Here is a 26,897-nt window from a genome sequence, read left to right as displayed (position 1 = left end):
AAAAGCCATCTTTGGAATATCTGAAGCCCTGATCTTCAATTGATGGTACCCCGATCTCAAGTCAATCTTCGAGAATACCCTAGCACCCTGAAGCTGATCGAACAAATCATCAATACGTGGTAGTGGGTGTTTGTTCTTGGCGGTAACCTTGTTTAGCTGCCTGTACTTACTACACATCCTCATAGGGCCGTCTTTCTTCTTCACAAATAGAATTGGGGCACCCTAAGGCAAGACACTCGGTTTGATGAAATCCTTATCAAGCAACTCCTGAAGTTGTTCCTTTAATTTTAACTCCGTTGGCGCCATGCAATATGGTGGAATAGATATGGGTTGAGTGCACGACACTAAGTCAATACCAAAATCAATATCCCTATCAGGTGGCATGCCAGGTAAATCTGCGGTGAAAATATTTGGAAACTCTCTCATTACTGGAACTAACTCAGCGGTACGAGTATTAGCACTAACATCCCTCACAAAGCCAAATATGCCAAACATCCCTTCTCAACCATCTGTTGTGCCTTCAGAAAAGACACCACTCTGCTAGGAACATGACCCATGAACCCCTCCACTCCAACCTCGGAAACCCAACATAGCCAACATTACAGGCTTAACATGTCAATAAAAAATGACGTGATATGGTGACAACCAATCCAGGCCTAAAATCATATCAAAGTCCACCATATTGATTAACAGAAGGCCAACACTAGTTGCACAATCCCTGATGGTGACCAAACATGAACGATAGACATGGTCTACCACAATAGAATCCCCAAAAAGCATAGACACATAAACATGAATACTCAAAGAATCATGAGACATATCCAAATATGAAGCAAAATAAGATGACATATACGAATAAGTGAAACCCAAATCAAATAAAACTGATGCATTTCTATGATAGATCGGAACAATACCTATGATGACAACATTTGATGTGACAACCTCCGTCCTGCCACTAAAGTCATAACAATAGGCCTGGACTCCCCCTCTAGGATGTCCTTTACCTGCCTGTCCTCCACCTTTAGCTGGTTGTGCAGGTAGAGTAGCAACCGGAGAAACAACTATATCATGAGTACTCTGTGGAGGTCCACCCCTCCTAAGTTTGGGACAGTCCCTCACCATATGCGTGATATCTCCACACTCAAAATAACCTCTCTAAGGACGCGCCTGTTGGAACTGAGTCTGATCCGAATGACCAGAATAACCGTTATAGGCACCTCATGTAGGAGGTGCACTAGAAGATGGCTGAGCAAAATGAGTACTCTGAGGCCCCTGAATAGATGGAACATTGCGAGTAACCTGAAGTGTAGACTGAATTGGTCGACTGATGAAACCTCTGCCATGACGAGCTGATACTTCTAAGCATGTATCACTAAACCCTCTAAAATCTCGAGGCCTCTTGCCCTCCCTATACTTCCTCTCATGGACACGAGTACACTTCAACCTCTGAGTGATCTTCGCAACTTGTTGAAATGGAGTATCAGTCTCCAACTCCTGTGCCATCCCAAATCTAAGACCATATCTGAGTCCTTCAATAAATTTGTGGACTCTCTCTCTGTGGCAGTGGAAACCAAAGCAGGTGCATGATGACATAACTCATTGAATCTCATATCATACTCGGACACAGTCATAGTCCCCTGGTGCAACTACTTAAACTCGGTCCACAATACATCCCTGAGGGTCTGGGGAACGAACCCCTTCAAAAATAGATCAGAAAACTAAGTTGAAGTGAGTGTGCTGCATCAACTGGCCTACACTCCTTATAAGCTTTCCACCATCTATATGTTGACCTTGTTAGCTGGAAGGTATTAAAGTCGACCCCGCTTAACTCCAATATGCCCATAATGCAAAGAATGATGTGGCACTGGTCTAGAAAACTGTATGTATCCTTAGAAATTGAAGCACTGAAAGTAGGAGGAGAGTACCTCCTGAATCTCTATAACCTCTTCAGCGCCTCCTCCGATGCCACTGGCCTGACCTTAAGCTGAACTGCGATCACGGGTTGTACCGGCATAACACCCGGTGCATGATCATTGATCAATATGAGCCCACTACTCTGGAGTATAGGCAGTGGGAGTCTGAGTTCCTCCCCTAGCCTGAGAAGTAGGAGGTGCAACTTGATACCCTTATAGTTGTTACAATTCTGGATATCGTCTTTGTTCTTGTACAGGGGAATCATCGTACTCCACCTCCACCCATTTGTCATCCTCTTCATCTTGAGAATAACATTAAACAGCCCAGTTAGCCACTTCAAGCCTGCTCTACCCATATACCTCCAAAATTCTATTAGGATCTCGTCTAGTCCGGTCACTTTGCCCTGACTCATCTTACGCATCGCTCCCATGACCTCATCAACCCTAATGCGCCTACAGTACCTAAAGTCTCAATGACTCTCAAAGTGACCCAATCTCAAAGTGACCCAATCCCATGATGTTTCTGTCCTCCTCTTCGTTAAGCAGTTTATGAAAGTATGACTACCATCTTTGCTTAATCTGGGCCTCTTGCATCAATACACCACCTTTCTTGTCTTTGATGAGCCTAACTTGATCCAGATCACGAGTCTTCCTCTCTCTCGCTCTGTCCAGCCGAAAAAACTTCTTGTCCCTAACTTTGGCTCACAGTTCCTCATACTGCCGACTATACGCAGCAGTCTTAGCCTCCGTGACCACTAATTTTTCCTCCCTCCTAGCTTCCTTGTATCTTTCTCCGGTCGCTCTCCTCTACTTCTCATCGGTGCTCTTCACTAACTTAAGGTATGTAGCTTTCTTTTCTTCCACTTTACCCTAGACCACTTCATTCCACCACAAGTTGCCTCTGTAACTGCCAGAGTAGCCCTTCGAGATCCCTAACACCATCCTCGCCGCCTCCCTTATACATTCTGTCGTTGCCTTCACATAACAAGCATACTTACCACTCTTCCAGGACCATATAGCCTTTAACCACCTCTCCAACTCATGTGCATTGTCCTTAGTCAAAACTCCCCACCCGATCCTCGGTTGACCCCGTACATACCTCTTCTTTCTCTTTATCCAGATATCGGCGTCCATCGCCAGGAGTGAGCAGACTATGTCGCTATGAGTAATATCGTTTTAAGGCTCATTGAATAATTTTTAGTCGAATTAACTGCATATTAGACTACTATATTTGTACATATCTTCCACTCCATAATATAACTTTTTTCTAGTCTTTGAACATAGCTGCACTATTTGGCTTTATTAATTTTCCCATTGTATGTAGGCACTAGTTTGCCAAGTCTAGGATGATTCTTGAAGGTCCACCTTTTCTTTTTAATTCATCAAAAACAATTTCATTTTTCCTAAATAAAGAATTCCTAGTACATAATGTCCAAAGGAAAAGAAACATGATTAATTTTCACTTTTATTTGAATTTTCACCTTTCGAAAGCCAGTTCATTAACGAATTTTCCAAGTACAAACAGAGGGGAGTTCCTGAAAAATGAATGTGAGGAGGTCAACTTTGAACCATTTTGATGGTTAATAAAACTTCTGCCATCAAAATGTTGGAAGCTAGAACCTCCTAGTTGTTGACGTAACTTAGCAAAAGTCACGCACTCTATTAATCAGACTCGCTAGGAAGTCTATGTAATAAAGATAAATAGAAGAGAGAATGCCACGGTATAAAAGATACAATTGTTCTTGATTTCTCCAATCTTAGGAATAAATAAAAAGAAACTCAGCTGCAACTCTAGGCTGAGCTTTTAGTGAAATGCCTACTACTAGAAACATGAGGAATAACTTCAGCAAAAACAGTTGCACATCTACCAACTACAACCAAAACTGGAAACTACATATAAGAACAATAGCTCATCTATACTCTCCAGAAGTATTTTGTGTTAGCTTATAACAACGTTGTTCTGGAGATTTCTCCTAGTTCAGTAAGGTCGAAAATTTCTTGCATCCCTCAATTGTTGTATCCGCTTCTTATCCTACTCAAATTTTCTTTGCAGCACCATGATCTCTGTGCATAATATAAATGTCACGACCCCAGTTCGTCCTCCGTGAACTATCGTGACGGCACCTAGTCTCTACGACTAGGTAAGCCTAACAATTACAGAAATAAACAAATTTACGGAAGATATAATTAAAAATCAAATTAACAAAATGGAACAATGTTTAAGATGCTGCTCGGCACATACAATACAAACTCTCGAAACTTAACAACATTTTCCAAAACCCAGAATCTCATGAAAACACAAGCCTTTGAATGTCTACAAGTATCTAACTCCAGAATGTCTAACAAAAGAAAGTACAGAAGGGCTAATACTAAAAGAGAGAGTAAAAAGGTACTCCTCGGTCTGCGGACGTGGCAGATATACCTTGAAGTCTCTGGGAAAGCCACCTCGCCTCAAGGGTGATAGGACTGAATCGAAGTGCCTGGATCTGCACATGAAAAACATGCGTAGAAAGGGCATGAGTATACCATAATGGTACTCAGTAAGTGCCAAGCCTAACCTCGATCGGGTAGTGACGAGGAAAGACAGGGCCCTACTGAGGTTAAATGAAATATAAGGTATAAAAGTACAGAATGAGACAGTATAACTAAGTGCAACAGTAAGAAATAACATAGAATGGAAGGAACAACAGCAACTATAACGGAGACAAGATAATCACGAAAAAGAGTACAACTCAACTCAGAGATAACAACTGGGGATTGCCCAGGATACCGCCACGTAGTCCTAATATACATATCCAGTGGATCTCCCGAGATACTGTCCCGTAGTCCAACTCATAGTGCACGGGGATCTACAGGAATCCCGATCCGTAGTCCCAAATATAAATACCTAGTACTGGGGTAATCTACCTGGTGCAGTCCCATAGTTCCAATATAAAAGTACAGGGGATCTCCCGGAATACACATCCATAGTTCCAAAGTAAACATACAGGGGGAGCTCCCGGGATACCGTCCCGTAGTCCCAAAGTAAACACAACAACAACAAGAATACACATTTCAATTCAAATTCCATACCAAGGTAAAATAGGTATTTCAAGCCTAACATGCTGAACACAATCCAAATAAGGCAGTTTGATCAAGTAAAGCAATTAAGTCAATTAGACATGCTTCTCTAAGCTAACAATAGGCTTAAATTACAAGTAAATAAATAGGAAAAGAAACACAGTTATAATTACTTAAAGAAAACCAGATTTTTCAACAATTAGCACAAGTATGCACTCATCACCTCACGTACAAGGCATTTCAAATATCAATAATACCCAATCCTAAGGGGGGTTTCCCTCACACAAGGTTAGGCAAGCCACTTACCTCGAACCGGCTCAAAATCAACCCGAAACCACGTTCTTGCCACGAGTACTCAACTCTAAATGACCCAAATCTATTCAATTCAATTGAATAATGTAAATATAACTTCAAGTAACTGATTCTACAAATAAATTCTAAGCTAATAAGCAAAATTAGGTAAAATGACCAAAATGCCCTTCGGGCCCACGTCTCGGAATTGGGTAAAATTTACATTTTCAGAATCTCCATACTCTCACGAGTCTAACCATACACAATTATCCAAATCCAATGTCAAATCCCCAATCAAAACTCGAAATTTAGGTCTAAGAACTTTTCCCCAATTTTTTACCATTAATTCGAAATTAAAGGATGGATTTAAATGTAGATTCATGGAAATTAGTCTAAACCAAGTAGGAATTACTTACCCAAATAGCCTAGGTGAAAATATCTTCAAAAATCGCAATTTCCCGAGCTCCCAAGTCCAAAATATGAATTATGGCTTAAACCCTCGATTTTTGATTTTTAAAATCTGCCCAGGTATTTCCTTCTTCGCGAATGCGGAAGGACCCTGGAATTCGCGAAGTACAACTCCGCTTGGGTCCAGCTTTCCTTCATCGCGAACGCGATGCCCAATTTCCTCCTCCTACGCGAACGCAGGAACACCATCGCAAATGCATAGGTATAAGACCTCCCAACTTCGCGAACGCGGGAGCACCTTCGCGAACGCACAGAATTAAACCTCCCCCAGCCCAACTCCTCTTCGTGGACGTGAGACCCCACTTGCGAACGAGAAGAAGGAATCTAAAACTGGGCTACTGCAATTTTTTGCAATTTCTTTAAGTTCAAAAATGACTCGTTGAGCATCTGAAACACACCCGAGGCCCTCGGGACCTCAACCAAACATGCCAACCAATCCTAAAACATCATTCAAACTTGTTCAAATCTTCAGAATGCTCAAATAACATCAAAACACCAATTTAATATCGTATTCAAGCCTAAGAACTCCAAAACTCTCAAATTACGCTTTCGATCAAAAAGTCTATCAAACCTTATCCGAATGACCTGAAATTTTGCAAGCACGTCACATTCAACACTACAGAGCTATTCCAACTTCCGAAATTCCATTCTGACCCCGATATCAAAACCTCACTATCGAACCGGAAGAAACAAACATGGGGAAAGCAATTAATAGGGGATCGGGGCATAAATTCTTAAAATGACCGGCCGGGTCGTTACATCCTCCTACACTTAAACATTCGTTCGTCCTCGAACAAGCATAGAGACATACATGAAGTAGTGAAAATATGAGGGTAATGGCTGCACATATCCTGCTTGGTCTCCCAGGTCGCCTCCTCGACCAGCTGACCCCGCCACTGAACCTTCACTGATGCAATGTTCTTTGACCTTAGCCTTCGAACCTGCCTATCCAATATTGACACTGGCTCCTCAACATAAGATAGATCCTTGTCCAACTGAGCTGAACTGAAATCAAACACGTGCGACGGATCACTGTGATACCTCCGGAGCATCGAAACATGAAATACCGAATGAACTCCTGCCAAGTTGGGAGGTAAGGCAAACTCATAAGCAATCAAACACGTGCGACGGATCACTGTGATACCTCCGGAGCATCGAAACATGAAATACCGAATGAACTCCTGCCAAGTTGGGAGGTAAGGCAAACTAATAAGCAACCTCCCCAACACACCTCAATATCTCCAAATGGACAAAAAACGATAAACCTCTGACTCAACTTCCCTTTCTTCCTAAATCTCATAATGCCCTTCATAGGCGATACCCGAAGTAGAACCCGCTCTCCAACCATATAGGAAACATCACGAACCTTTCCGTCCGCATAACTCTTCTGTCTGGACTGGGTTGTACGGAGTCTATCCTGAATCATCTTAACCTTCTCCAAAGCATCCTGAACCAAGTATGTGCCTAATAATCTAGCCTCACCTAGCTCAAACCAACCCACTGAGGATCTACACCGTTGTGTACGGTAAAATCAGGGGGACCGATTTCTCATTGGTAAAGTACTTCAGGAGATCGCCTCGGAGGCTCGAGACCTCAAGCCAGGTACTTCCCTCAAGATCTGTCGACACCCAGCCCAGGGATAATATTTGTCAATACCCGGACGAGCATGGAAGGCTTCTGAACAATGCATCCGGGGCCGGTTAAGTCTACCAGGGCAGTCTGACGCTGGTCTACGTCTATATCACAAAGCTAGCTAGTTGTCCCATCCCGCTTCCTTTATCATTTAATGTATCTTGTACTATGTTTGGATTCTCCCCTCTTATAAAAAGGGTATCATTAGCACTTTGTAAGCAAGTTGCTCCAACCATTCTACATAATATCAATAACAACTCTCTCTCTCTCTCTCTATCTCTCTCTCTCTCTCTCTCTCTCTCTCTCTTTCTCTCTCTCTCTCTCTCTTTTCTCTCTAACTTACATACTTAAGGCTACCTCTCTCACTTATTGCTTTCATATTTGTTTTTTACTTATTGCTTGGTATTGGCCATAAAGAGCTTCCTTTTAATTATATAATAACTATTAGTCCCTTCCCGGTTACCCCCGATAGCTTGAGCCTGAGCCCTGACATCGACCTCGAACCCAGGCATTGATCTCGAGGCCCCCCATCAACCAGTTCGAGGCCAGAGTAACTGACCTCTCAGTTCGATCATAGCTTTATTTTAGCTTGTATTTCATCTATTATCTACATACGCCTAGCATCAACTACCCTAAAAACTAGCATAAAAATAGATCACATATTTTTAGAGTCCCGTTAACAAATTTAATTGTTATTACCATTTTCGCGGTAAACAGTTTGGCTCCCACCGTGGGTCTAAAAATAATAGTGATTATTTTCTTGTTGGTTTCATTACACAAATGCAAGTTATCTTTCACACTTTTTCTTGTCCAAGATCTTCTATTTCAGGTCAAAATGTCTGGCTCAGTTAACAGAGTCTAGAACGACAACCTCGAAAACCACGGAGAAAATGGTGTGGCTATTCTAGTTGTTGGAGCGCCATCGTAGAACCCTGATAACGCACCTGGACCGATTCCAGCGGGCGCGGATTCGCAAGATGCGCAGTAGGTCGACGAAACCTCACACACCAACAGGAGCATACGACATGGAGACCAATAGGAAGCCCAGAAGACCCCAACTCGGGAAGAGTAGGAAGTTAGTGTTAATGTTATTTTAGAAATGTTGCAGTCACAATAGTTGGCTATCGCTCAGTTGCAAAGCCACCCGAATACTCCCAACACAACAGCACCGAAAATAGCTCCCCTAGCCGAATAGGTAACTAAGAGATCGAGCAATAACGGATCGATAGCCGATCCTTCCATCGTAAAAATGCTTAAGGATCTCACCAAAAGGATCAAATCGGGCGAGAAAATGACAGCAGACAATGACAAGAAGGTCGAGACCTACAACTCCAGAGTCGACCAGATCCCAGGCGCACCCCCGGTCCTCAAGGGTGTAGATTCAAAGAAGTTCATACAAAGGTCATTCCCCGAAGAAGCGGCCCCGAAACCCATTCCAAAGAAGTTCAAAATGCCGGAACTCCATAAGTAAAACGGGACCACAGACCCTAATGAACATGTTACTGCCTACACCTGCGCGGTAAAGGGTAACGATATAAAGAATGACGAGATTGAGTCTGTATTGTTGAAAATATTCTGGGAAACACTCTCAAAGGGGACCATGATGTGGTATCACAACTTGGCTTCTAATTCCATAGATTCATTCGCCATGCTAGCAGACTCCTTCGTAAAGGCACATGCCGGTTCCATCAAAGTAGCGACAAGGAAGTCCGACGTTTTCAAAATCAAGAAAAAGGAGAATGAGATGCTGCGGGAATTCGTGTCTCGCTTTCAAATGGAACGGATGGAGCTACCGCCAGTCTCCGACGACTGGGCAGTGCAGGCCTTCACTCAAGGTCTGAACGAACGAAGCTCAGTGGCTTCAAAATAGCTGAAATAGAATCTAATCGAGTACCTAGATGTGACTTGGTCAGACGTCCACGACCGGTACCAGTCAAAGATCAGGGCCGAATATGACCAATTGGGAGCCCCTTCGGGCTCAGTATACTGTTGATACCCAATTTTTTCCTATATATTTTCAATATGCAAAATAACTTCAAAATAGCATATATATGCATATATAAGCATGTCCAAGTATTTTATTATTTTTTCCATAATTTTAAAGGTTTAAATTGATTTATTTTCTCCCTTTTTATCCATAAATTCCTCAATAATTATTTCCAAAATTATTGTTTTGATAATTCATCTATGGTATTTATATATATATATATATATATATATATATGCCAAAATATGGATAAAATAATTTTTACATATTTTTACAATTGTATTTAGTATTTTTAAAGCTAAATTGCACATAATTGCAATATTAGCCATTTTAAGGTTTAATTGTGTTTTATACACATAAAGTCGGATCCTGCATTTTTAAATTGTTAATTAAGTATTATAAATCACTTTAGTACTTTTAATTTATTTTTTCAGAAACTATTTACTATTTTTTATAAATTAAAAAGGAAAAATTGGCTATTTAAATAATAGCCCATTTGTATTTCAATTATAGCCTATATCAAACCCCAATTCCCAACCCAATTAAACCCACCGGACTAAGCACAAACCCAATTTTATAACCCGACCCACCTACTCCATTCAATCTGGACCGTTGATCATTCAAATCAACGGTCCACATTTCCCCTTCCTAAAATAAACCCAAATGACCCCCTAACCTAATTCATTTCCTACCAACTCGCCGCCCTTGAATCCCCTTTCCTCTCCAATTCTCTCTAAAACCTAACTCAAACCCTAGCCGCCGTCACCCAAATTAACCCTAATCCCCTTCGATCCCCACTCAATCCATGGACTCCCATGGCTGTTTGAGACATATACCTGTCTCATACGTCTCATGGTTGCTTGTTTTCGTGATTTCATGGAAAGATCTCGAAGAGATCTAGTCCATACCTTAATCAATTTCTATCCATGGTCTTTTTTCGGCCATCCAGTGCGTCAGACCCATGGCTTTTCCGTTTAAAACCGGTAACGATCTAATGTACTCTCATCCTTCTTTGGGTTCTTTGAAACCCTAGCTCTTGAGACTTGTTACTTCTCTTTACATCTGTCTTTGATCTAGGTGTATCTATGGATTTTAACCGACTTTTTTCTTCGTCTATGCTATTTTCTGAAAAAACCTAGTTATAAATCTTCCGATCTTCTTTAGATCTGTGATGGATCTATAGGTTTCTTAAGGTTTTCACTTGTTTTCCTCAAACGTTTCTCCGATTTCAGACAGTTTCTTTATTTTTCAAACTAGCATTTCAAAATCCTTTTGCAAAAAAGGATCTCTTTCTGATTACTGTAATTTTTAGCATGTTTAAATGTTACCTGAGTCTTTCCTTTTGGCTCGATTAATTTTTTGTCAAGAAACCCTAATACTTTTGGGTATGATTCGAAGTTTGAATTTGTTTGCGATGTGTTTACATGACTATTATGAACCTTCTGGGCTCTATGTGTGTTCTATATGCTCTTGTGCTTCATGTTTTGATTTGTTCTTAAGGTTTCTTTGATTTTGTCCAAGCCCGTGTCATTTATGGGTCCGACCATTTGTTTTACTGATTGTTCACGCAATTTATGGTGATTCTGTGTAATCTCCTTAAACCTACAACTTTTATTTTGTGTATTTTCCTTGTAACTTTGTACTGGTTTTTGGAAATTGCTTCCTTACTTTTGTGATACTTTCCTAGGTTAGTACTGATTCGCTGTGATTTTCAATCTCATATGTGATTCTTTGAACTAATTTTTTAGAATCAAATCGTACTTTGCCTTGTTTATGTGCTGTTAATTAACGTGTATTTTCCTTATGTTGAAACTATTTTGTAACTAGTCCTTATTACATGCTGCATGCTTTACTATTCTTATTATAGTAAAATCAGTCTCACAAGCAATTCTTTTCCTTATTTGATATAACCTGTACCCGTTTAAACTATGACTCCCTAATTGAAGGGAATCTGGGTCTTTAATTGATTCTAATTTGCATTATTTCTATAATTATGATGTCAGTACTTGTTACCTTATTTTCCTGCCTGTTTTCAAAACTATAAATATTCTACCCTCTCTTATTTAAACACACAAACAATTAGTAAAGAACACACACATATACACTCAAAATCTCTCCTCTTTCTCTACTACTTGTGCTACTTGCTTTTTTCTAGTCTGCTGAAAGCCAAGGCTAGACTGTGAAAATCTGATTGCTTTACTTTTTCTGCACTTTGCTTCTTCAACTGGTATGTTCCTAGTTTAAATTCTGAAACTCAACTCTATATGTTCCCTTGTTTGTCAATCCCAGTCTCTTTCTGTACTGACTTAATGGCTCATGCTATTAAATTGCACTTCTTGTTTATTGCTTTACTCAGCATGCTTAAAAATTTTCCCTCCTTTGTTCAAATGTAATTAGCATGTTTACTTGTTCCTGTTTATGTCCCTCAATTAGCATGTCTCCTAATGTACTTGATTAACACTAATTCATAACTAATATTATGTTTCTGATTTAGGTCCTCTATGTCCCCAACCCCTACTTCCCTATTTGTAACTGCTGAAGCTGTAATGCTCTTTGAACTTGTTCTGTATGTGTTGTTGTTGCTCCCATCCCCTTTCCCTTTCAAAAACTGTTTCTACTAAGCATCTCTTCTGCTGTTTTGCAAACTTATTTCAAACATGCTATTTTCAAAACTGTTTTCCAACTCAACTCCTTTAAGTCCATGTCAAGCACTTTCACACATGCTATTAGATTACTAGGTTCTGCCCCTTTTGTGTGAGCCTTGCCTTGGGAATCTAGAGCTCCCTCTGAACTTGGACACATAAGAGTTGGCCCTTCCACACTGCACTCATTCTGTTTGGTTATGCAATCTGGGTGTGAGCAGTGCCCGGGATCCCTTGAGGTCCTTAGGGAACTCCGACACACCCATATATGAGAAAGGCTATGAAACAATATTGGTATTTGAGGTCGTTCATTACATAACTCATAGAGGAAGTCAGAATTAGGTTTCCTATAGATGTAACTTCTTATTTTGCATTTCTCATGTAATTCAATCACATGGTCTGTAATAATTTGTAAACAAGTATTGGGGTGGCTAGTGAAAAAGGATAGGGTAAATATGCATGCCATAATTTGTTAAGGGTAGAAAACATGTTATTAGGTTTATATTCCTAATTGTGCAATAGAAACCATCCTTAGGATTCATACAATGCATTAAAAATCATGTTCTTAGGACCTATGTTTCTTGCTTCAGCACCTCATTCATTGATTCATGCTCTATGTCTATGCACTTAAAAATCATGCTCTTAGGAAAATTCTGCAATCCTGCCATATGCATTTAGAAATCCTGCTCTTAGGAATTCTGCGTCATGAGTTTTATACATGCACATTAGACACCATGTTCTAGGGTCTTATTTGCACTTGCATTCACACTTAGTGTAAATTGCTGATTATAAAAGAGGTAAAAACAGCTTCACACTTGATTCTCCTATTTAAAATAACTGGTAATAATCTCTGCATTCAAACCAACTAGAACAACATGTTTTAGGTATCAAAAATAAGCTCCAAACTGCCTTTTAATAATTCTGAATAACCACTGCATCTTGCTTTATGCCTAGGAAAGCCTTAGGTAATAACTTAAATAAAATTGGAACTGCCTTTGTTTAATTATCAACTGTTAAAATCAGTAGGCAAACCTGATTCAGACTTCTTTTCTAAGTCATGTAATAAATCCGGTTCTGATGTTATCACTTAAACACCCTGCTTTAGGATTATGAATTCAGACCTTAATTGTGTTTGAGTCATGCTGTCTACGTGCATTATTTGTGGAGGCATATCTGAGCCTCCTGCTTGTTTTCTGTGTTTTCCCCCTTTTAAATGCAGTCCTACTTGTTTTGTATGTCGCCTTAGTATTTTGCCTTTGAACCTGAGGGTCTACCTAGAACCTCCTTATAGGATAGGAGTCATAAATTCCTCCGGGACTGATAGGAAGGGACGGGTAACAACATGCAATAAGAATCGAGACCAACCTTCGCTTAATTACCTTTACGGGGTGGGAAAGGGTAGATAGGATATGATGACCGGTGCACTAATACAATGTGTATCCCCTCTTTTGAGGAGTATCATACCGGGTATTGCATTGATGTGATCCATATTACAAACAAACCTAGGACACCCCCCTTTTACATTCATAAACATGCTTTAGATTGTAACTCTTTTCAAAATTTCGCCTTTCAGTAATTGTTTTCAAACGCTTGTGCATTTAAAGTTAAATCCCCTATTATTTGAGCCTTACTTGTCTATTTGCTAATTGCACAAATTCACAAAAAATGGTCTGGCTGAGAACCTATCACGACATGATTTTCCCAATCTTCGGGAGTCGTGATGGCTCCTAATAATGCGAGCTAGAGCCAATTATTGAACAGATTACCTTTTTTCCCATCTTATATTCTTTAACAATTATGAAGCACCAACTTTTAAATAGCCGAATTTAACTTAAGCGGAAGAAAAACAATAAACTAGTTGAACATGAATCCAATACAACTGTTTAACCAAAAACTTCCCAGAACTGGAGTCACAGTTGCACAGACGGTCTAATAGTACTACAAATAAAGGTTCTAAAGAAATAAATACAACACTGTCTCTGGAAATACATGAAAGAAACAAGAATAAATGAAGATAGGAGGTGACGCCAAGGTCCACGAACGTCTGCAGGACAATATTGGATCGCCTGTGTGGACTGAAGACAGCACCATCACTACGGTCCAAGTGCTCCGGTATCAGTATCTGCACACAGTGTATCATGTAGTATCAGCACAACTGACCCCATGCGCTGGTAAATGCCTAGCCTAACCTCGGCGAAGTAGTGACGAGGCTAGGACCAGACTATCAAATAACCTTGTGCAGTTAAATCATATACAATGGAAAAATAAAAGTAGATAATTTTAGTTAAAGATAGGAGGGGAAAAACATGCTTCAGGGAAATAACAGGTAACAACAGAATATCAAGAGAATTGTAAAGAAACCAAAAATCCAATTACTAATAAGGATAAGGAAAACAAAGGCAGATTTCACTTTCATTTCACATCATGTTACAGGCGTGCAACCCGATCCCATTTCACATATCTCGTTGTAGGCGTGCAACTCGATCCCATTTCATATATCTGGTTGTAGACGTGCCACCCGATCCCATTTCATATATCTTGTTGCAGGCGTGCATCCCGATCCCATTTTATATATCTTGTTGCAGGTGTGCAACCCGATCCTATTTCATATATTTTGTTGCAGGCGTGCAACCCGCTCCCATTTCACATATCTCGTTGCAGGCATGCAACCCGCTCCCATTTCACATATCTTGTTGTAGGCGTGCAACCCTCTCCCATTTCTTTTATTAACACCAATCACAAAAACGATCCCAGCAAGGGAACAATAATACCAAAACAAATATCCCGACAAGGGAACAATAATATGACAATAACATCCCGGCAAGGGAACAATAATGATAATAATATCCCCGCAAGGGAACAGTAATGATAATAACATCCCGGCAAGGGAACGATAATGATAATAACATGTGAAGCGCAATAACGCACAACGGAGTCATAATAATTACAATACAAGACTCACGGGCATGCTTGACACCAATGTATAGATACTCGTCACCATGCCTACACGTCGTACTCCACAATTAGCACATACCAAATAAGACACGACTCCTAATCCCTCAAGCTAAGGTTAGACCAAACACTTACCTCTATGCCACGAACACAATTCAAGCCTCTACTATCGCTTTACCTCGTGATTCCACAACCAATTCGCTCGTATCTATCCAGAAGTTACTTAATTATATCAATAAACGCTAAATGAATCAACTCCAATGCATGAAAATGGTTTTTCCAAATTTTTACCTAAAAAGCCAAAAATCGCCTCCGGACCCACATGGTCAAAACTCGAGGTTTGAACCAAAACCCAATTACCCATTCCCCCACGAACCCAAATATATAATTTGTTTTGAAATTGGACCTCAAATCGAGGTCCAAATCCTCAACTTTTGAAAAACCTAGGTTATACCCCAAAACACCCAATTTCCCCCATGAAAATCATTGGTTTTGAGTTTAAATCATGTTAAAAGATGTTAATGATTGAAGAAAACGAGTTAAAATTGACTTACAATCGATTTGGAAGAGAAGATGTTCTTGAAAAATCGCCCTAGGGAGTTTGTATTTTGAAAAGATATGAAAAATGGTTGATTTTCGGCTAAGTATAAAAATTGAAGGTTGCAGGTATGGGAATTGCGAACCTCGACCTCTGCTAGGTTCGCATTTGCGAAGGGGGTTCTCGCATTTGCAATATGGGAAATGCAAACAAGGGGTCGTATTTGCGATGACAGGCCCAATAAGGGGTGTATCGCATTTGCGAAGGGAATCTCGCATTTGTGAGGAAGAGCTGGCCTGGGATGCGAAGCCTGCAGGCCTGCAATACATCAGTTCAAAATCTTCAACATCCTAAGTCAAAATTCCACTTTGCGGCCTATCCAAAACTCACCCAAACCCTCGGGGCTCCAAACCAAACATGCACACTAACCTAAATACATCATACGGACTCGCTTGTGCATTCAAATCGCTAAAATAACATCAACAACTATGAATTTAACATCAAAATAATGAAATTTCTCAAGAACGTCAAATTTTCAATTTTTTCTCAAATATGACCCGATTCACGTCGTTTCAAGTCCGTTTCTTACCAAATTTCACAGACTTATCTAAATCACATATAAGACCTGTACCAGGCACCAGAACCAAAATACAGGCACGATACCATCGAGTTTTAAACCCATTTCATTTCCAAAACTTAGAAATATTTTCAGAAAACAATTTTCTTTAAAAAATTTATTTCTCAGGCTTGGTACCACGTAATTCGATTTTGAGCATACGCCCAAGTCCTATATTTTCTTACGGACCCTCCGGGACCGTGAAATCAGGGGTCCAGATTTGTTGACCCAAAATGTTGACCGAAGTCAACTTAGATCAAAATTTAAACATTTTCAGATAATAGCTTTCTGGCTACGCACCCAGACTGCGTACGCAAATCGAGGTGATGCTAAAAGAGGTTTTTAAGGCCTCGGAACGCAGAATTCATTTTAAAAACAAGTGATGACCTTTTGGGTCATCACAGAACCACACTAGTGGATCCTGAGTGGTGCTTAACACCTTTCCCTTAGGATAATTGCAAGCCCTTACCCTGTCTCTGGTTATCAAACATAGTTAGAAATGAACTCTGTAGGTGCCCTACCGCACCTTAAACTCGTTAGGTGGCGACTCTTCAAAAATGCAAACCCTGTTCCCAAAAGGAAAGAGTTGTCCCATACCAAAATGTCACGAACTCGATTTCCGCGTAGGGGAGAAAGGGGGCGCGACATATACCCGAGCAGGCTCCCCGCAAAGGAACCAAAACGAAACAAAGAAAGATATCAGTCGTACATTGAAGATAGGAGGAACGCCCCGAGGCGAAACCTACTTCGCAATGATCGGAGAGTGGATCGAGGACAGGATCCTCGAGGGCTCATCAACAGAGCTAAATTCGATCGCAACATAGTGCCAACTGGTGCGCCCCACTTGTCAGAATACAACTTTAACGTTGATGTGTCTGACATTGTGTTCGCCATCAGTAAAATTAGAGACTCCAAGTGGCCCAAGCCTATATAGTCGGATCCTTCGCAAAGGAATTACAACTTAGTATGCGATTTTCACAACATGCACAGCCACAGGACCGAGGATTTTCATCAGCTATGAGAAGAGGTAGCTTGACTGCTCCACAAAGGGCATCTCCGAGAATTCCTTAGCGATCGAGCCAAAAATTAGTTCCGGGAAAGGGAGGCGACTAAGAAGAACGAGGCAAACAATCCACAACATGTCATCCACATGATCATGGGGGGTGCCAATGCCCCACAAGAACCCGTAATGAGAAGAACGAAAATATCCATCACTAGAGAAAAACGGACCCGAAGATATATTCCCGAGCACACCCTCACATTTAGCATAGAAGATAATGAGACCTTTTCTGAACCTCACAATGACGCGCTGGTAATCTCCTTCCTTGTAAATTCTTTTCAAATAAAATGTGTACTTGTGGATCCAGGTAGCTCGGTCAATATTGTCAGGTCAAGGGTGATAGAGTAGCTCGGATTGCTCGACCAAATCATGCCCGCCACTCGAGTCCTCAATGGATTCAACATGACAAGTGAAACAACGAAAGGAGAAATCATTCTTCCAGTCATCGTGGCCAGCACGACCCAAGACGCCCAATTCCATGTCATCGAAGGGGACATGAGGTATAATGCCTTATTCGGACAGCCATGGATACACTGCATGAGAGTAATGTCGTCCACCCTTCACCAAATTATGAAGTTCACAACAAAGGACGGAATTAAAATCGTCCACGTGGAACAACATGCGGCAAGAGAAATGTTCGCGATACACGACGCGACACCAACGCTCGTACCTCCTCCCTCGAATAAAACAAAGGGTGATCGCGGCTCACCCTCGATCAAACTTGATGAAACGAAATAAAGGACCATATCGCATCCTCACCTCAGGCGATTGAAATAAATCAGCCCTCACGATTGTAGCGTATCAATCCTCGAGGCGTCACCGGCATATCTCACTTCAAGGTACGACTATCCTCCTTTTTTATTTCAAATTTCGGACCAACCCTTATACAGGCACTCGATCGGAGCGGTCAGAATGCTAACCCTGCTCGAAGACCTTAAGGTTTTAAAAGCACCTGTTGCACTCTTTTCCTTCGACCAAGTTTTTTTTCCAAAAAAGGGTTTTACCGGCAAGGTTTTTAACGATGCGACGTCTGCGTGCTACCTAAGGGAAACTCAACAAATGCCCAAACTTCTTTTGCAGTCAGCTGGGGGGTATTCCCCCAGGAAGCCACCCGCTTAGAAAAGTCATGAAACCCCAAATGGGGTCCCTGTAGGAAAGTAATGTACCGGGCCAAACAGTCAAACGAACAGTCTCCATATAGTCGGGCTCTCGTCGGCGAATACATGTAATATTGTACATAATAATCAAAGAATATCTTTTTTCAAGACACCTTCGCAAGATAAGGTAATAATTCCTCCGGCGGAAACGTCCCGAACACTAGGGGACTGGCATCGGCAATTCAACACGTAGACGACCTCCGGGTCGAGACTCCAAAATCATAAAGCCTTCAGGTAAGGCAATGCGGAAATCGCTAAGCATCTCCAACATTGAAAGTACCTCGAGTACTCGGGGACTGACGACAAAAGCTCGAAAGGGAAACGCATGGCCCCAAGGGTCGGAACTCTATGCTCGTAAGCCCTCAATGAGACAACTCCGAACTCACGAGTAACGACCTTCGAGCCTAAGCAAACTCGATGACTCGGACACTGTCGCCAGTCGCCACTCACTTAAAAACCGGAGGCCATAAGACCCCAAAGGGGAAAACTCGGTCTAGCAAGATCTATTTAATATGGCAACAAAATTTGTAAGACCTCAACATGCATGAAAATACTGTAAGACCTCAACAGGCATGAAAATACTGTAAGACCTCAACAGGCATGAAAAACTGTAAGACCTCAACAGGCATGAAAATTTTGTAAGACCTTACTATAGGCATAAAACTCGATCCCGAAGTTTAGGCTATATGTCGCATTTGTAAGACTCCCAAAAGGGCATACCCTCGACGTAGATGCCTAAACTACCACACTCGGTATCACAAATGGCTCTGGCCAAACACAAATGACTATGGTCAATACGGCTGCACCAACCAAATTAACGCGACTCAGGGACGCCCGACCATCGTTACCAAATAACAGGCCATTACTTTGAATCTACTTCAAAAAGAACCGGTTAAAACAGGCTACCCTCGACAGGCAAATGAGCTTCGACCATGTCAGCTCCAAATCAAAAGGCTTTGAGATACTCAACCAATGAGCTAAACCTTCCGAGGTGCTCGAACATCTCCGCAAACGACTTGAAATCGAGGTTTTCCCCGAATCGACGATGGGTCAGGCAAAATCATTTCAAAAAGTCCTTAACGAGAGGAAAACAAAGCCTACATATGCCCAAGGGCAAAAACGTAAGAGCCATTGTCGCCAGCCAAATGAGCCTCAAGGCCATAGAGTAAAAGGTCGCAACGACCAAAAGCGTAAGAGCTACTGTTGCCAGTTTAAAATTTGAAAACTTGAGGGCCAAAATGAGCTCGAGTCGTAATCGGAGACCGGATCCAAAATAGTTAACTATACATGCCTAAGGGCAAAGCGTAAGAGCCATTGTCGCTAGCCAAATGAGCCTCAGGGCCATACACTAAAAGGTCGCAACGACCAAAAGCGTAAGAGCCACTGTTGCCAACTTAAAATTTGAAAACTTGACTGCCAAAGTGAGCTCTAGTCGTAACCCGATTCGGAGACCAGATCCAAAATAGTTACTATACAGGCCTAAGGGCATACCGTAAGAGCCATCATCGCCAGCTTTACAAGCCTCAGGGATGCATACATAAAAGGTTGCTTTGACCCAAAGCATAAGAGTCATTGTCACCAGCCTCCCATTGAGGGTCAAGTGAGCTCGAGTCGCAACCCGACTCGGAGACTGAACCCAAAATAGTTAAAATAAAAATTCACAAGGGCAAGGCGTAAGAGTCATTGTTGCCCACCTATGCAGACACAAAAGCTTGAGGGTTGAATAGGCTCGAGTCAAAACTCGACTCAGAGACTAAACCCAAAACAGTTGAGCAAAGCATAAGAGCTCTAACGCCAACTTGCACTAAAGGCCACATCAACCGAGCGTGTAAGAGCCTCCGAGCCTGCTTGATGAGCCCCGGAGCCACATTGCGAATCTAAGGATTCTCGCCAACTCCAAAACCAGTCCACCTGGTCAGAAGCGAAGCAGAAAGGGGTACATAAGAAATAAAGCTTCAGGTTCTCTTCTATTTTACATACATAAAAGGTGCATCCTCCGTCTACAGAAACACTCTGAAAATATCACAAACAGGATGGCAGAGTCTATGCCTCACTCCTAAGAGCCACGGCCTACCAGCTTCGTCTTCACTCTCCTTAGCGTCGAACGGGAATGGCCGAGCATCACGCTCGCCCGACCTTGCCTGCCAGCTCCTCTAGGAAAACAAAACTCCTAGCGACGATCTCCTCGAAAATCTTTCTTCGAGATCTGCAACGAGCAAACTCTTTGATCCTCTCTTAATGATCAAGGACCCTCTTCAATTCGGATTGGGCATCGGTAGCATCCTTCAAATGAATCGCCATCTCCTAGTCAGCCTAAGTGCGGCTCAGTGCTGCTTCAGCCCCAACATCAACGATCTCGGCCTCGACCTTCAAAAATTCGAGCTCAAGCTTCGTGATCATATCCACTTAAACTGAAGCGTTGTCACGAACCAAGAGGGGTTGGGCCTCAAAGGTAGGGACTTTAGTAAAGATGCCTTTTCTCTTCCGAAGCTTGAGCCTGCGCATGTGCCTGAACCGTTGGCTCGCCACAGTCATCCCTGACTCGGTCGTCTTCACCTCTAAGGTACTTCGGAGCCTTCGTCTTTTTCTACAACTGGGATAGGCGAAAAGTTAACCCAAGAGGTTGAAAAGCGAAATGCATACCCGCCCGAGACGAGAAATTACCTGCCCCATCAAGTAGCTCTCATAATTCAAGCTCCGGTACGCCTCATATCGCCAGTGCATCAACTCAACTTCATTCTCCTCTCAAAGGAGCCTAAGGGACATACCCTCATCCGGAGCCCTCCGGAGCCTAGCTTAACAACGAAGCAGTCCGGGCTTAAGTTTATTGGAGGCCCACAGAAAAAAACTCAGTAAGAAGTATCAGGTGATAGCAAGGAAGGAATAGTGCAACGTTCACCATGGTAACTTGCTTTTCATCTGTCCAGGGACGAAACTCACCACTCGTAATCCTCGAATGATGAGTGGGCCGCCAAATCCTTAGGCCAAGCCTGGCAGGGCAATAACGTCGCCCAACGCCTGTAGAACTACGACAGAAGAAGGGAGGAAGACAGAGCCACTACATCTGCTCTCACCATAGGCAGAAATGGTAAAGCACGGGGCACACCACTTAAGAGTATAGCTCCATTCTCCAATAAATAATACGGGCTCCTCAGGTGTAACGCCAGCAGTTAGTATCCGGGTGAAGAGACTTGTCCATACCCGATCTCTGTTATCCTCAACAATAGGAATGAAGGGCATAATCAATCAACACCATGAAGTCAGCAGACCCCGATGATCTCGAAGATCGGGGGCAGAGTTTTCCCCACCCCCTGTCGGATAAACCCCAATATAGCTGCCATAGCGGTCGCAAAGCTGAAGAACTAAAAGGCAGAAAGAGGTACATATGTGTAAATACCAGAATACCAAAAACATGGCGTGGAAAGAAAATGGCAACTGCTTAAAAAATGGGGTAACCCATGAAAAGGTGGAAACAACCTCATATTGTATGGGGGAAAGGCGGCAGTGATTCGCGTACCTCAAAGTCGGTCGGGAATGCTAGCTGATAACATCCTCTCAAATCCTAAGGTGGTACCCGACCTCGAGGACCTCCGTCAAGGTAAGGCTACGCTCCGGGGAGCCGACGATGCATTCACCAACACAACGGTGGCACCCGACTTCGAGGATCTCCATCAAAGGGAATCAGGCTCTGGAGAAATGAGCATTTTTTTGAACACCACCCGTATGGACCTGGCTCCAGGTGCCATCCTTAGTCGGACAAACCCTCTTTCTGAATCTATCTGCAACACCATAAGGCTATTCACACTAAAACGCACTTCTGAGTGGTCCGAGTGCAAGCAAATCTTTGCTCGGAGACTGATTTCAAGATATCAAAAGCAGCCCACACCCACGGATCCCCGAGCAAATTACATCTCAAAGGTGATTACGAAACTCAACTGGTAAGTCACGACTCCAAGGCCCGAAACATTATTCTTATTTTCGCGTGAAGCCAGGGTCCTGGCGGCCCAAGTTTATCGGCCTTATTCGGGTTCAATCCAAGGAATCACAAAAGACCCCCTGCGGAACCGTTTCCATCAACCCAAAGTCAGAAGGAATACACGCATCCGGGTTTGGTATTATCAACAACAAAAGGATTGTGCATTCGAAGACTCCGCAAACATAAAGAAATACGGCAAGTATCAAAGGCAGGAGTCAAGAAAATATCTTTGTATTCATAAACATTTGCTTACAATAGCCCTCGGGGGGTCCTTACATATGATTATAAAAGCTCGCAAGGGGATCCTTACATAGGAACAAAGAAGCGTATGGGTGTACATACAACAAAAGTCTAAAAATCTAGCCTATTCCCAAAAGTGCATCCTCAATAGCGGCATCTTCAGTGTCATCTCCTCAGGTGCGCGACCTCAAAGACAATATCTTCCAAGCCCAATCCCCTTGGGAGTCTTATCTCGACCCTCTCGAAATGGCATCTTCAAAAGGGAGGACATAAAAGAGGAAAGCGATGGAGAAGAGCAAAGTGACGAAGGAGAAGCCGAAAGGAGACAAGAAGTGGCTGGGTGAAAAATCTGTCTAGTATGAACTCCGCTAGTATTACTATTATAAAGCCACTTCTTGAGACGTTTCCTTAGCCTGGGAGGTGACATTTAATAGAAAGCGTCGCCATACCCCAAGGAATCCAAAAGGGGTGTAATGCTCGAAGCTGAGGAAGTAGGGTGAGTAGCGGTGTATAATTCGAGCCCCCTCTTGAGCAGCGGTGTATAATCCAAATATTTCTTCAGGCCGAAGGAAATTGGTCCTCTGCTTTATCACCCTGAGCTAGCGAGACAACAACAACAACAACATCAAGGCAGCACATCTACGTCCGACCAGAAAAGGTCCGAGAGACAGGCCGTAACACGCATGATGTCGCCATAAAATCTTGAGGCCATGGGCATCAAAAATAGTGAAGCAGCAATGAATAAAGATATCAAGAAAGAAGGAAAGGATAGATATCAGAGGGTGCTTGGATAAAAAACTGGTCACAAAAGGCCCCATTTATAGAAGAGAAAGGGAAAAATAACCGGCGGCGCCATTATCTCCCTCGAAAAATGTAACGACAGGCGCATTCAATGCATTCATGGGGGCTGAATCAACGGCAACATTATGACCCTAAAGAACAAGAAATCACGACACGTCGAAATGGCCCTGAAAAAGCAAAACGGTGAAACATTTTGGCACTCATAAAGGGTTGCATCATCAGCACGACGTCATCATGGGAGCCCATAGAGTGGGATGTCAAAATAATTTCTTATCGCTTATCTCTAAGAAACACAGAGACTATCTGTGTACGGCAAAATCAGGAGGACCGATTTCTCGTTGGTAAAGTACTTCAGGAGATTGCCTCGGAGGATCGAGACCTCTAGTCGGGTACTTCCCTAAAGATATGTTGACACCCAGCCTAGGGATAATATTGGCCGAGACCCCGACGCGCATGGAAGGCTTCCAAAGAATGTATCCGGGGCCGGTTAAGTCTACCAGGACAGCCTAACGCTGGTCTACGTCTACATTACGAAGCTAGCTAGCTGTTCCATCCCGATTCCTTTATCATTTAAGATATCTTGTACTAAGTTTGGATTCCCCCCTCTTATAAAAGGGGTATCATTGGCACTCTGTAAGCAAGTTTCTCCAACCATTCTACATAAGATCAATAACAACTCTCTCTCTTTTCTCTCTAACTTACACGCTCGAGGCTACCTCTCTCATTTATTGCTTTCATATTTGTTCTTTATTTATTGCTTAGTATTTGACATAAAGTGCCTCCTTTTAATTATATCCTAACTGTTAGTCCCTTCCCGGTTACCCCTGGTAGCTCGAGCCTAAGCCCTGACATCGACCTCAAACACATGCATTGATCCCGAGGTCCCTTATTGACCAGTTCGAGGCCAGAGTAACTGACCTCTCAGTTCGATCATTACTCTACTTTAGCTCGTATTTCATCTATTATCTACATACGCCTAGTATCAACTGCCTTAACAACTAGCATAAAAATAGATCACGTATTTTTAGAGTCCCGTTAACAAATTTAATTATTATTACCATTTTAACGGTAAACAACCACCTACCATATAAACCCTCATATGGTGCCATTTGAATGCTGGACTGATAGCTGTTGTTGTAGGCAAACTCCGCCAATGGAAAGAACTGACCCCAAGACCCTCCAAACTCAATCACACATGCATGGAGTATATCCTCAAGAATCTAAATAGTGCGCTCAGACTATTCATCCGTATGAGGGTGAAATGTTGTAATCAACTCCACCTGGTAACCCAACTCATGTTGTACGGCCCTCCAAAACCGTGATGTGAACTGCGTACCTCTATCTAAAATGATGGAAACTGGAATACCATGCAGACGAACAATCTCCCGGATATAAATCTCCACTAGACACTCTGAAGAATAGGTAGTACACACAGGAATGAAGTGTGCGGACTTGGTCAACCGATCCACAATCACCCAAATGGTATCGAACTTTCTCAAAGTCCATGGGAGCCCAACTACGAAGTCCATGGTGAATTCTCTCCCACTTCCACTCTAGAGTCTTTATCTGCTAAAGCAACCCTCCCGGTCTCTGATTCTCATACTTCACCTGCTCACAATTGAGGCACTGAGCTACAAACCCAACTATATCTTTTTTCATCTGCCTCCACCAATAGTGCTGCCTCAAATCCTGGTAAATCTTCGTGGCACCCGAATGAATTGAATACCGTAAATTGTGGGCCTCCTCTAAAATCAACTCCCGAAGCCCATCAACATTGGGTACACATATCCGACCCTGCATCCTCAATACTCGATCATCACCAATAGTCACATCTCTGGAATCGCTGTGCTAAACCTTGTCCTTGAGGAAAAGCAAATGAGGGTCATCAAACTGACGCTCCCTGATGCGATCAAATAATATAGACCGAGAAACTACGCAAGCTAGAACCCGATTGGGCTCTGAAAGATCCAATCTCATAAACTGGCTGGCTAAGGCCTGAATATCCATCGCTAGGGGCCTCTCCGCTGCTGGTAAATAAGCCAAACTCCCCAAACTCTCTGCTCGGCGACTAAAAGCATTAGCCACCACATTGTCCTTGCCCTAGTGATACAAAATAGTGATATCATAGTCCTTCAGCTGGAGCTATAACCATAGCCTGAAATCTCTGCGGGGCATACTGTGGTTGAGAAGTCTGTGGAGGTGCACCCCTTCTAAGTTTGGGGAAATCCCTCACCATATGGCATGTATCACCACACTCAAAACAAGCTCTTAGAGGACGTGGCGACTGTGACTGGCTCGGGCCAGGTATGCTGGACTGACCACTGAAAGCACCCCGCACAGGAAGCGCACTAGATACTAGAGGTGCATAATAAGGCTCCTGAAGCCTAGGAGGAGCTGGAAAACCACTGGCTGCTGGAAGAGCTAAATCAACAGGGCAACTCATATAACCCCTACCATGACGACCTGCAGCTAGGGCACGGGCATCAGAATAATGGCCTGACTCTCGAGACCTCTTGGCCTTTCTCTCCTCTCTATCCCTAGCATGCATACCCTCAATCCTCCTAGCAATTCTCACCACCTACTGATGAGAAAAATCCATCACCAACTCACGAGCCATGCTAGACCTGATGCTAGGAATAAGCCCCTCAATAAACCGGCGAACCCTCTCGCGAACGGTAGAAACCAAGGCTGGGGCATGTCTAGCCAAGCTAGTGTAACAGACAACATACTCCAATACAGTCATAGTACCCTGGCGCAAATGCTCAAACTCTGCGCGCTATGCATCCTTGAGGCTTTGAGGGACATACTCTCTCATGAACATATCTGAAAATTGATTCCAAGTCAGGGAAGCAGCCTCGTCCGGACTATCTAACTCATAGGTGCGCCACCACTCATAGGCGGTTCCTTGAAGCTGGAAAGCAGTAAAGGAAACCCCGCTCGATTCTGATATACCCATGGTACGGAGAATATGGTATCATCTGATGCTAGTCCACTAAATATAGGAGGCTTGTACTTCTTGAACCTCTCAAGCCTCAGCTGCTCATCCTTGGAAACCACTGCCCTGTCCTCGGGCTGATCTGGGACTGCAGGCTGTATAGGAATAATCTTTGGAACCTGATCAACATACACTCACTGCTCAGGAGTGCGGGCGGTGGGAGTCTGTGCTCCTCCCCCGGTCTGAGATGTAGCTGCAGCAAGGGGAAGCAACCATGCTTGAGCCAAAGTGGTGTACATGCTCATGAACTATGTCAGAGTCTCCTGAAGTGCTGGAGTAGTAGTAGTAGTAGGCATATCAGGTGCCTGGGCTCTGGATGGAACTGCTGATGGCTCCTCGATGGCAGCTCACGCGGGTTCTCTAGCTACATCGCATGCGCGTTCTCGGCCTTTACCCTGTCCCCTGCCTCTAACGGCTGCAGTAGGGGACGTGAGTGCCTGATCATCTCGGGTAGCACGTGTCCTCACCATATGTGAGAGAACAGAAGACAGAATTTTAGAGTTGTGATATCAAAATCTCGCACGACAAGGAAATCAAATGAAATGGAATTTTCCTAATAGTTACATAGC

The 26,897-nt window shown here is 42.8% G+C and overlaps 1 protein-coding gene across 1 annotated transcript in view; it reads right to left on the bottom strand.

Annotated features, from left to right (window-relative positions):
• Positions 1 to 14,076: 14,076 nt before the first annotated feature.
• LOC138886441 (uncharacterized) overlaps positions 14,077 to 26,897 on the bottom strand; it is a 50,899-nt gene continuing 38,078 nt past the window's right edge. Inside the window, exon 3 of the mRNA XM_070167554.1 lies at positions 14,077 to 14,115. Coding sequence (XP_070023655.1) covers positions 14,087 to 14,115 — 29 coding nt within the window. The 3' untranslated portion in view covers positions 14,077 to 14,086. The remainder of the gene's footprint in view (positions 14,116 to 26,897) is intronic.

The sequence above is a fragment of the Nicotiana sylvestris genome, chromosome 2, assembly GCF_000393655.2.
Source record: "Nicotiana sylvestris chromosome 2, ASM39365v2, whole genome shotgun sequence".
Lineage (NCBI taxonomy): Eukaryota > Viridiplantae > Streptophyta > Magnoliopsida > Solanales > Solanaceae > Nicotiana > Nicotiana sylvestris.
This window is presented reverse-complemented; position numbering and strand designations above follow the sequence as displayed.